General features: G+C 41.9%; 1 protein-coding gene across 1 annotated transcript in view; it reads right to left on the bottom strand.

The window, feature by feature from the left end:
* Positions 1–13,469, bottom strand: part of LOC139754434 (proteasome activator complex subunit 4-like) — a 576,322-nt gene that overhangs the window by 325,952 nt on the left and 236,901 nt on the right. Inside the window, exon 14 of the mRNA XM_071671710.1 lies at positions 10,087–10,224. Coding sequence (XP_071527811.1) covers positions 10,087–10,224 — 138 coding nt within the window. The remainder of the gene's footprint in view (positions 1–10,086; positions 10,225–13,469) is intronic.

Below are 13,469 nucleotides of genomic sequence, written 5' to 3'. Positions count from 1 at the left end.
TCAGATTGGGGAAGAGCAGTGTGGTTTCAGAAATGGTTGAGGATGTGTGGATCAGGTGTTTGCTTTGAAGAATGTATGTGAGAAATACTTAGAAAAACAAATGGATTTGTATGTAGCATTTATGGATCTGGAGAAGGCTTATGATAGAGATGATAGCGATGCTCTGTGGAAGGTATTAAGAGTATATGGTGTGGGAGGCAAGTTACTGGAAGCAGTGAAAAGTTTTCATCAAGGATGTAAGGCACGTGTACAAGTAGGAAGAGAGGAAAGTGATTGGTTCTCAGTGAATGTCAGTTTGCGGCAGGGGTGCGTGATGTCTCCATGGTAGTTTAATTTAGTATGGATGGGGTTGTTAGGGAGGTGAATGCAAGAGTTTTGGAGAGAGGGGCAAGTATGCAGTCTGCTGTGGATGAGAGCTTGGGAAGTGAGTCAGTTGTTGTTCACTGATGATACAGTGCTGGTGGCTGATTCGGGTGAGAAACTGCAGAAGCTGGTGACTGAGTTTGGTAAAGTTTGTGAAAGAAGAAAGCTGAGAGCAAATGTGAATAGAGCAAGATTATTAGGTACTGTAGGGTTGAGGGACAAGTCAACTGGGAGGTAAGTTTGAATGGAGAAAAACTGGAGGAAGTGAAGTGTTTTAGATATCTGGGAGTGGATTTGGCAGCGGATGGAACCACGGAAGCGGAAACGAGTCACAGGGTGAGGGAGGGGGCGAAGGTTCTGGGAGCGTTGAAAAATGTGTGGAAGGCGAGAACATTATCTCGGAAAGCAAAAATGGGTATGTTTGAAGGAATAGTGGTTCCACCAATGTTATATGGTTGCGAGGTAGGGGCTATAGATAGGGTTGTGCAGAGGAGGGTGGATGTGTTGGAAATGAGAGGTTTGAGAACAATGTGGTATGAGGTGGTTTGATCGAGTAAGTGATGAATGGGTAAGAGCGGTGTGGTAATAAAAAGTGTGTGATTGAGAGAGCAGAAGAGGGTGTATTGAAATGGTGTGGTCACATGGAGAGAATGAGTGAGGAAAGATTGACAAAGAGGATATATGTGTCAGAGGTGGAGGGAACGAGGAGAAGTGGGAGACCAAATTGGAGGTGGAAGGATGGAGCAAAAATGATTTTGGGCGATCATGAAGGAGGGTGAAAGGCATGCAAGGAATAGAGCGTATTGGAACGATGTGGTATACCGGGGTCGACGTGCTGTCAATGGATTGAACCAGGGTATGTGATGCGTCTGGGGTAAACCATGGAAATTTTTGTGGTGGGTGCCTGGATATGGAAAGGGAGCTGTGGTTTCAGTGCATTATACATGGCAGCTAGAGACTGAGTGTGAACGAATGTGGCCTTTGTTGTCTTTTACTAGCGTTACCTCACATGCATGCAGGGGGAGGGGGTTATCATTTCATGTGTGGCAGGGTGGTGATGGGAATGAATAAAGGCAGCAAGTATGAATTATGTACATGTGTATATGTCTGTGTATGTATATATATGTATACGTTGAAATGTATAGGTATGTATATGTGCATAAGTGGACGTGTATGTATATACATGTGTATGTGGGTGGGTTGGGCCATTCTTTCATCTGTTTCCTTGTGCTACCTTGCTAACGCGGGAGACAGCGACAAAGTATAATAAAATAAATGAATAAATAAATCTAAGGTTACAGTCACCGGGAGAAGCCAACATCAAGGCCGGGCCTTTAATGATGTATAAGGAGGTTAATGAAATGGAGAAAGAAGAGACAAGAAGTATCTACATATTTTGTATGCCGTGAAAAAACTGACTTTCAATTTGCCAGGTTATAATTAATTGCAAAAGACATGAGAAGGTAGAGTACCAAGAAGCAAGAAAAAGGAGCTTCAAGTAAAAAAAATCAAATGGCCGACCCATGAGTTGTTCACGGCTGTACAGTCACTATGTGATGCAGCAGCTTGCTTAGTATCGAGTGATCCAGATAAGGGTGGATGCACACAAAGATAGCTCTCAGGAGCAAAAACCAAAATAATACCTAGAGAAATGGGAAAGTGGAAAAACATTACAGCATAGGGCAAGTGGGTCAAGTTTTAAAGTTAGCCTGGGAGAACTGATAAGTCAGACTGCTTATGTTTGCACAGTTAATGTAATAAGTCAGACTACTTATGTTTGCACAGAAATGTAATAATTCAGACTGCTTATGTTTGACAGTTAATGTAATGTTATAGTGAACAGCTAATGTGACAGGTTATCTCAAGATAAACAAGCAATTCCCTGTTATCTGTTTAAGGTATTCCCATATATAGAGCTATTCTCAGTTGATAGAGTTGATAGAGAAGCTCTGTGGAAGGTATTAAGAATATATGGTGTGGGAGGCAAGTTATTAGAAGCAGTGAAAAGTTTTTATCGAGGATGTAAGGCATGTGTATGTGTAGGAAGAGAGGAAAGTGATTGGTTCTCAGTGAATGTAGGTTTGCGGCAGGGGTGTGTGATGTCTCCATGGTTGTTTAATTTGTTTATGGATGGGGTTGTTAGGGAGGTGAATGCAAGAGTTTTGGAAAGAGGGGCAAGTATGAAGTCTGTTGGGGATGAGAGAACTTGGGAAGTGAGTCAGTTGTTGTTCGCTGATGATACAGCGCTGGTGGCTGATTCATGTGAGAAACTGCAGAAGCTGGTGACTGAGTTCGGTAAAGTGTGTGAAAGAAGAAAGTTAAGAGTAAATGTGAATAAGAGCAAGGTAATTAGGTACAGTAGGGTTGAGGGTCAAGTCAATTGGGAGGTAAGTTTGAATGGAGAAAAACTGGAGGAAGTAAAGTGTTTTAGATATGTGGGAGTGGATCTGGCAGTGGATGGAACCATGGAAGCGGAAGTGGATCATAGGGTGGGGGAGGAGGCGAAAATCCTGGGAGCCTTGAAGAATGTGTGGAAGTCGAGAACATTATCTCGGAAAGCAAAAATGGGTATGTTTGAAGGAATAGTGGTTCCAACAATGTTGTATGGTTGCGAGGCGTGGGCTATGGATAGAGTTGTGCGCAGGAGGATGAATGTGCTGGAAATGAGATGTTTGAGGACAATGTGTGGTGTGAGGTGGTTTGATCAAGTAAGTAACGTAAGGGTAAGAGAGATGTGTGGAAATAAAAAGAGCGTGGTTGAGAGAGCAGAAGAGGGTGTTTTGAAATGGTTTGGGCACATGGAGAGAATGAGTGAGGAAAGATTGACCAAGAGGATATACGTGTCAGAGGTGGAGGGAACGAGGAGAAGTGGGAGACCAAATTGGAGATGGAAAGATGGAGTGAAAAAGATTTTGTGTAATCGGGGCCTGAACATGCAGGAGGGTGAAAGGAGGGCAAGGAATAGAGTGAATTGGATCGATGTGGTATACCGGGGTTGACGTGCTGTCAGTGGATTGAATCAGGGCATGTGAAGCGTCTGGGGTAAACCATGGAAAGCTGTGTAGGTATGTATATTTGTGTGTGTGGACGTATGTATATACATGTGTATGGGGGTGGGTTGGGCCATTTCTTTCGTCTGTTTCCTTGCGCTACCTCGCAAACGCGGGAGACAGCGACAAAAAAAAAAAAAAAATATACATAAATGCCCAGATGCTTCATATGCCCTGGTTCAGTCTACTGACAGCACGTCAACACCGGTATACCACATCATTCCAATTCACTCTATTCCTTGCATGCCTTTCACCCTCCTGTATGTTCAGGCCCTGATCACAAAATCTTTTACACTCCATCCTTCCACCTCCAATTTGGTCTCCCACTTCTCCCCATTCCCTCTGCGTTTGACACATATATCCTCTTTGTCAATCTTTCCTCACTCATTCTCTCCATGTGATCAAACCATTTCAACAAACCCTCTTCTGCTCTTTCAACCACACTCTTTTTATGACCACACATCTCCCTTACCCTTTCATTACTTACTCGATCAAACCACCTCACATCACATACTGTCCTCAAACATTTCATTTCCAACACATCCACCCCCATCCACACAACCCTATCTATAGCCCATGCCGAAGAACCACATAACATTATTGGAACCACTATTCCTTCAAACATATCCATTTTCGCTCTCCGAGATAATGTTCTCGCCTTCCACATATTCTTCAACACTCCCAGAACTTTCGCCCCCACCCCCACCATGTGACTCACTTTCCGCTTCCATGGTTCCATCCGCTGCTAAATACTCTCTCAGATATCTAAAACACTTTACTTCCTCCAGTTTTTCTCCATTCAAACTTACCTTCCAATTAACTTGTCCCTCAACCCTACTGAACCTAAAAAACTTGCTCTTATTCACATTTATTCTCAGCTTTCTTCTTTCACACACTTTACCAAACTCAGTCACCAGCTTCTGCAGTTTCTCACATGAATCAGCCACCAGCACTGTATCATCAGTGAACAACAACTGACTCACTTCCCAAGCCCTATCATCCAAAACAGACTGCATACTTGCCCCTCTCATCAAAACACTTGCATTCACCTCCCTAACAACCCCATCCACAAACAAATCAAACAACCATGGAGACATCACACACACCTGCCGCAAAAATATTCACTGGGAACCAATCACTTTCTTCTTTTCCTATGTGTACACATGCCTTACATCCTTGGTAGAAACTTTTCACTGCTTCTAGCAACTTATCTCCCACACCATATACTCTTAATACCTTCTACAAAGCATCTCTATCAACCCATCATAAGCCTTCTCCACATCCATAAATGCTACATACAAATCCATTCACTTTTCGAAGTATTTCTCACATACATTCTTCAAAACAAACACCTGATCCACACATCCTCTACCACTTCTGAAACCAAACTGCTCTTCCCTAATCTGATGCTCTGTACATGCCTTTACCTTCTCAATCAATACCCTCCCATATAATTTCCAAGGAATAATCAACAAACTTATACCTCTATAATGTGAACTTTCACCTTTATCCCCTTTGCCTTTTTTCAATGGCACTATGCATGCATTCCTCCAATCCTCAGGCACTTCACCATCAATACACTGAATATCCTTACCAACCAATCAACAACACAGTCACCCCTTTTTTTTTAATAAATTCCACTACAGTACCATCCAAACCTGCTGCCTTGCTGGCTTTCACCTTCCACAAAGTTTTCACAACTTCTCTATTTACCTAACCATTCTCCCTGTCCCTCTCAATATTTACCAAACCATTCTCCCTGTCCCTCTCAAATCGCACACCACCTCGACCAAAACACCCTATATCTGCCACTCTATCATCAAACACATTAAACAAACCTTCTAAACACTCACTCCATCTCCTTCTCGCTTCACCACTTCTTGTTACTGCCTCCCCATTAGCCCCTTCACTGATGTTCCCATATGGTCTCTCGCCTTATGCAATTTATTTACCTCCTTCCAAAATGTCTTTTTATTCTCCTTAAAATTTAATGATATTCTCTCATCCCCAACTCTCATTTGATTTCTTTTCACCTCTTGCACCTTTCTCTTGACCTCCTACCTCTTTCTTTTAGACATCTCCCAGTCATTTACACTACTTCCCTGCAAAAATTGTCCAAATGCCTTTCTCTTGCCTTCACTAACAATCTTACTTCTTCATCCCACCACTCACTACCCTTTCTAATCTGCCCACCTCCCACCTATCTCATACCACAAGTATCTTTTGCACAAGCCATCACTGCTTCCCTAAGTACATCCCATTCCTCCCCCACTCCCCTTACGTCATTTGCTCTCACCTTTTGCCATTCTGCACTCAATCTCTCCTGGTAATTCCTCACACAAGTCTCCTTTCCAAGCTCACTTACTCTCACCACTCTCTTCACCTGAACATTCTCTCTTCTTTTCTGAAAGACTCTACAAATCTTCACCTTCGCCTCCACAAGATAATGATCAGACATCAGTCTAGTTGCCCCTCTCAACACATTAACATCCAAAAGTCTCTCTTTCAGACACCTATCTATTAACACATAATCCAATGATGCTCTCTGGCCATCTCTCCTACTTACATACATATACTTATGTACATCTCTCTTTTTTAACCAGTTATTCCCAATCACCAGTCCTTTTTCAGTACACAAATCTACAAGCTCTTCATTTCCATTTACAACACTGAACACCCCATGTACACCAATTATACCTCAACTGCCACATTCACCTGAGCATTCAAATCACCCATCATTATATCCTGGTCTTGTGCATCAAAGCTGCTAACACACTTACTCAGCTGATCACAAAACACTTGCCTCTCATGATCTTTCTTCTCATGACCAGGTGCATAGGCACCAATAATTACCCATTTCTCTGTTCTTAAAGCTACCTTGCTACTGTGGGAAATGGCGAATAGTATGAAAAAAAATGAGAGGGATTTTGGAAGTAGGTCTGCCTTTGCTAGCCTTTACAGTAGGAAATTGTATAAATGATATAGATTAGTAGTCACACTTTTTTTACAAGATTATATGACATACAAAGCATATCATTTATATATAATTCATTCATCAACATCTGATTTTTTTTTTTTTTTTTTTTTATACTTTGTCACTGTCTCCCGCGTTTGCGAGGTAGCGCAAGGAAACAGACGAAAGAAATGGCCCAACCCCCCCCATACACATGTACATACACACGTCCACACACGGAAATATACATACCTACACAGCTTTCCATGGTTTACCCCGGACGCTTCACATGCCTTGATTCAATCCACTGACAGCACGTCAACCCCTGTATACCACATCGCTCCAATTCACTCTATTCCTTGCCCTCCTTTCACCCTCCTGCATGTTCAGGCCCCGATCACACAAAATCCTTTTCACTCCATCTTTCCACCTCCAATTTGGTCTCCCTCTTCTCCTCGTTCCCTCCACCTCCGACACATATATCCTCTTGGTCAATCTTTCCTCACTCATTCTCTCCATGTGCCCAAACCATTTCAAAACACCCTCTTCTGCTCTCTCAACCACGCTCTTTTTATTTCCACACATCTCTCTTACCCTTACGTTACTTACTCGATCAAACCACCTCACACCACACATTGTCCTCAAACATCTCATTTCCAGCACATCCATCCTCCTGCGCACAACTCTATCCATAGCCCACGCCTCGCAACCATACAACATTGTTGGAACTACTATTCCTTCAAACATACCCATTTTTGCTTTCCGGGATAATGTTCTCGACTTCCACACATTTTTCAAGGCTCCCAAAATTTTCGCCCCCTCCCCCACCCTATGATCCACTTCCGCTTCCATGGTTCCATCCGCTGACAGATCCACTCCCAGATATCTAAAACACTTCACTTCCTCCAGTTTTTCACCATTCAAACTCACCTCCCAATTGACTTGACCCTCAACCCTACTGTACCTAATAACCTTGCTCTTATTCACATTTACTCTTAACTTTCTTCTTCCACACACTTTACCAAACTCCGTCACCAGCTTCTGCAGTTTCTCACATGAATCCGCCACCAGCGCTGTATCATCAGCGAACAACAACTGACTCACTTCCCAAGCTCTCTCATCCCCAACAGACTTCATACTTGCCCCTCTTTCCAAGACTCTTGCATTTACCTCCCTAACAACCCCATCCATAAACAAATTAAACAACCATGGAGACATCACACACCCCTGCCGCAAACCTACATTCACTGAGAACCAATCACTTTCCTCTCTTCCTACACGTACACATGCCTTACATCCTCGATAAAAACTTTTCACTGCTTCTAACAACTTGCCTCCCACACCATATATTCTTAATACCTTCCACAGAGCATCTCTATCAACTCTATCATATGCCTTCTCCAGATCCATAAATGCTACATACAAATCCATTTGGATGGATTTGAATGGCACTATGCACGCATTCCGCCAATCCTCAGGCACCTCACCATGAGTCATACATACATTAAATAACCTTACCAACCAGTCAACAATACAGTCACCCCCTTTTTTAATAAATTCCACTGCAATACCATCCAAACCTGCTGCCTTGCCGGCTTTCATCTTCCGCAAAGCTTTTACTACCTCTTCTCTGTTTACCAAATCATTTTCCCTAACCCTCTCACTTTGCACACCACCTTGACCAAAACACCCTATATCTGCCACTCTGTCATCAGACACATTCAACAAACCTTCAAAATACTCATTCCATCTCCTTCTCACATCACCACTACTTGTTATCACCTCCCCATTTACGCCCTTCACTGAAGTTCCCATTTGCTCCCTTGTCTTACGCACCCTATTTACCTCCTTCCAGAACATCTTTTTATTCTCCCTAAAATTTACTGATAGTCTCTAACCCCAACTCTCATTTGCCCTTTTTTTCACCTCTTGCACCTTTCTCTTGACCTCCTGTCTCTTTCTTTTATACTTCTCCCACTCAATTGCATTTTTTCCCTGCAAAAATCGTCCAAATGCCTCTCTCTTCTCTTTCACTAATACTCTTACTTCTTCATCCCACCACTCACTACCCTTTCTAAACAGCCCACCTCCCACTCTTCTCATGCCACAAGCATCTTTTGCGCAATCCATCACTGACTCCCTAAATACATCCCATTCCTCCCCCACTCCCCTTACTTCCATTGTTCTCACCTTTTTCCATTCTGTACACAGTCTCTCCTGATACTTCTTCACACAGGTCTCCTTCCCAAGCTCACTTACTCTCACCACCTTCTTCACCCCAACATTCACTCTTCTTTTCTGAAAACCCATACTAATCTTCACCTTAGCCTCCACAAGATAATGATCAGACATCCCTCCAGTTGCACCTCTCAGCACATTGACATCCAAAAGTCTCTCTTTCGCACGCCTGTCAATTAACACGTAATCCAATAACGCTCTCTGGCCATCTCTCCTACTTACATAAGTATACTTATGTATATCTCGCTTTTTAAACCAGGTATTCCCAATCATCAGTCCTTTTTCAGCACATAAATCTACAAGCTCTTCACCATTTCCATTTACAACACTGAACACCCCATGCATACCAATTATTCCCTCAACTGCCACATTACTCATCTTTGCATTCAAATCACCCATCACTATAACCCGGTCTCGTGCATCAAAACCGCTAACACACTCATTTAGCTGCTCCCAAAACACTTGCCTCTCATGATCTTTCTTCTCATGCCCAGGTGCATATGCACCAATAATCACCCACCTCTCTCCATCAACTTTCAATTTTACCCATATCAATCGAGAATTTACTTTCTTACATTCTATGACATACTCCCACAACTCCTGTTTCAGGAGTATTGCTACTCCTTCCCTTGCTCTTGTCCTCTCACTAACCCCTGACTTCACTCCCCAGACATTTCCAAACCACTCTTCCCCTTTACCCTTGAGCTTCGTTTCACTCAGAGCCAAAACATCCAGGTTCCTTTCCTCAAACATACTACCTATCTCTCCTTTTTTCACATCTTGGTTACATCCACACACATTTAGGCACCCCACTCTGAGCCTTCGAGGAGGATGAGCACTCCCCGCGTGACTCCTTCTTCTGTTTCCCATTTTAGAAAGTTAATACAAGGAGGGGAGGATTTCCGGCCCCCCGCTCCCGTCCCCTCTAGTCGCTTTCTACGACACGCGAGGAATACGTGGGAAGCATTCTTTCACCCCTATCCCCAGGGATAATATACATATATATACACACACACACACACACACACACACACACACACACACACATACATATATATACATATGAAAAATGTAAGAAACAATTTAGAAAACAAACTTTTAGCTTGAAATGAATGAGAAAATGAACGTCACATAATGGTTCAACCTCTGGCTATGGAAAAGGAAATGTACAATTTATTCACACAAACGTCAATAGCAGTTCTCATCAATTTCATCACTGAATCAATAAGCTTCAATGTCTAAGCTACATTTTTCTCAGCTTCACTATTTTCTTGTCAAAACACCATGCATGAAAACATCTGATACAGTATGATATTACCTTACAATGGATCTAAAAACATAATAGTCAATGCATCTTTCCAAATACTTCCTATACATGGAGCAAACTAAAGAGAGTAATTATGGACAGAATACCAGGACTCTTGGTATCAGTGCATTACTATAAAGAAAAATATCATAACTTACAAAAAACATGCTACCTACCTCAGATAGTAACAGAAGATTAAAAAGAAGCTCATCGTCCAAATGTTCTTCATTCTGCACCTCTTCATTGGCTGTCAGTGCTAACAGTAAACGACACACTCCAGGAACAAATACTTTTAGTGCCTCAGGAGGGTTTACCTGAAAGTCAATATAAATCTCAATATTAGAAAGAACCAGGTCTTATTGTGAAAACAGAAACCTATAATCCGTTTAAATTTTTAATACAAAAGAAACTATCTTAAGAACTAAAGCTACTTAATCATTTTCCAGAATAAAATAATCAACCACATGGTAAACATCATAAGAAAATAAGCTTAAAAAAATGCCTAGCCCTTTATGATAAATTCAATTGCTATAAACCATATGGCTGACTGATAAGAATACTAACCATATACATTAAGCAGATGGAATTTTCATGTCTACACTTGAAGCAAACAATGACTCTATTACTAATCAGTGGATGTGCTGATGCCAACTGTCATTTAACATTTTAACTAGTATACAGTACTATCAACAAAGCTCAGTAAACCTGGGAAACTATGAGGTGAAAACACATGGCAGGCACTCCACCTGAATCCCTGCCTTATGTCGCAATGAAAACAGATTTTCTAAGGTTCAAGAATTACTACACCCTACATGCTTTATATCACAACTAAAACAAATGAAATTTTCTGAGATTCAAGAATTACTACTCCTAATTATCGCATTCGACTGTATAAGGAGACCCTAAAAATAAATTACACTAAGCATTAGAAGAATTAATCATCAAGCAGGGAAGGGAAAAATAAAACTGAAAGATGATGGAACGGCATATGCCACAAGAATGCAATGGCCATACATTGTTACACCACGCCATAACTGTACCTAACAGTAATGCTGAAGTATACATCTCTAAGAAAATCTTATAAAGTAATTTCAATTCTAGTTATGGTAGGCAACATGGGGTGGTTAACTGTATGCTCAACATGGGAATTTCAAATTCACATTATTTGTATTCCTATAAATTTGATTGCAGTTTTCCACATTTATATATATTCATATTGCTTTGTCGCTGTCTCCCGTGTTAGCGAGGTAGCACAAGAAAATAGATGAAAGAATGGCCCAACCCACCCACATACACATGTATATACATACACGTCCACACAGGCAAATATTCATACCTATACATCTCAACATATACATATATATAAACACACAGACATATACATATATATACAGGTTTGGATGGTATTGCAGTGGAATTTATTAAAAAAGGGGGTGACTGTATTGTTGACTGGTTGGTAAGGTTATTTAATGTATGTATGACTCATGGTGAGGTGCCTGAGGATTGGCGGAATGCGTGCATAGTGCCATTGTACAAAGGCAAAGGGGATAAGAGTGAGTGCTCAAATTACAGAGGTATAAGTTTGTTGAGTATTCCTGGTAAATTATATGGGAGGATATTGATTGAGAGGGTGAAGGCATGTACAGAGCATCAGATTGGGGAAGAGCAGTGTGGTTTCAGAAGTGGTAGAGGATGTGTGGATCAGGTGTTTGCTTTGAAGAATGTATGTGAGAAATACTTAGAAAAGCAAATGGATTTGTATGTAGCATTTATGGATCTGGAGAAGGCATATGATAGAGTTGATAGAGATGCTCTGTGGAAGGTATTAAGAATATATGGTGTGGGAGGCAAGTTGTTAAAAGCAGTGAAAAGTTTTTATCGAGGATGTAAGGCATGTGTATGTGTAGGAAGAGAGGAAAGTGATTGGTTCTCAGTGAATGTAGGTTTGCGGCAGGGGTGTGTGATGTCTCCATGGTTGTTTAATTTGTTTATGGATGGGGTTGTTAGGGAGGTGAATGCAAGAGTTTTGGAAAGAGGGGCAAGTATGAAGTCTGTTGGGGATGAGAGAGCTTGGGAAGTGAGTCAGTTGTTGTTCGCTGATGATACAGCGCTGGTGGCTGATTCATGTGAGAAACTGCAGAAGCTGGTGACTGAGTTTGGTAAAGTGTGTGAAAGAAGAAAGTTAAGAGTAAATGTGAGTAAGAGCAAGGTTATTAGGTACAGTAGGGTTGAGGGTCAATTCAATTGGGAGGTGAGTTTGAATGGAGAAAAACTGGAGGAAGTGAAGTGTTTTAGATATCTGGGAGTGGATCTGGCAGCGGATGGAACCATGGAAGCGGAAGTGGATCATAGGGTGGGGGAGGGGGCGAAAATTCTGGGAGCCTTGAAGAATGTGTGGAAGTCGAGAACATTATCTAGGAAAGCAAGAATGGGTATGTTTGAAGGAATAGTGGTTCCAACAATGTTGTATGGTTGCGAGGCGTGGACTATGGATAGAGTTGTGCGCAGGAGGATGGATGTGCTGGAAATGAGATGTTTGAGGACAATGTGTGGTGTGAGGTGGTTTGATCGAGTAAGTAACGTAAGGGTGAGAGAGATGTGTGGAAATAAAAAGAGCGTGGTTGAGAGAGCAGAAGAGGGTGTTTTGAAATGGTTTGGTCACATGGAGAGAATGAGTGAGGAAAGATTGACCAAGAGGATATATGTGTCGGAGGTGGAGGGAACGAGGAGAAGAGGGAGACCAAATTGGAGGTGGAAAGATGGAGTGAAAAAGATTTTGTGTGATCGGGGCCTGAACATGCAGGAGGGTGAAAGGAGGGCAAAGAATAGAGTGAACTGGAGCGATGTGGTATACCGGGGTTGACGTGCTGTCAGTGGACTGAATCAAGGCATGTGTATGGGGGTGGGTTGGGCCATTTCTTTCGTCTGTTTCCTTGCGCTACCTCGCAAACGCGGGAGACAGCGACAAAAAAAAGAAAAAAAAAAAAAACATACTAATAGTGTTATCAGACTCAACTTGCTTAAGGTTACATTGCCAGTGTAAAGTCATGATTGACAAGAATGTATCAATGGGCGAAAAATTTCATCAAAGAACTTCTCATTCCAAGGGAGTCTACGTTTCCCTGCTACTGGAACCGACTGCCTTGGGCTGCAGGAGCCATTAAGAAGGTCCTGGTTAACACTAGAACTCTTTGTATGGTAGTATGGGGTAATTACAAATAAAAAATACTTATTAATTACTTCCTGTTCAAGGAGTCCCTTCTACATGAGGCTCCTGCAGCACCCAAAAAAAGTGGCCACATCCACCAATTAGGCCCATAATCATAAAGTGTTGCGAGATGTGTTTGAGCAGAGAGTGCAGGGCAAATGAGCAGAAAGTGCTCAAAGCCTTCTTTATAGGAGATGCATCATTGGCATGAAGGGTCTTGTGATTTGATGAAATGGTGTTTCCAGTGTTGTAATGATAGATGACATCCAGTGTATGACTCATGTTAAGAGTGAGGTTTCTGAAGGGTGGTGTTTTTTGTATCTAATGGTCAGAGGTTAGTTATAGAGTATT

This window comes from Panulirus ornatus, chromosome 17, assembly GCF_036320965.1.
Source record: "Panulirus ornatus isolate Po-2019 chromosome 17, ASM3632096v1, whole genome shotgun sequence".
Taxonomy (NCBI): Eukaryota; Metazoa; Arthropoda; class Malacostraca; order Decapoda; family Palinuridae; genus Panulirus; species Panulirus ornatus.
Note: the sequence above shows the minus strand (reverse complement) of the source record. Positions and strands in the feature narration are given on the sequence as shown.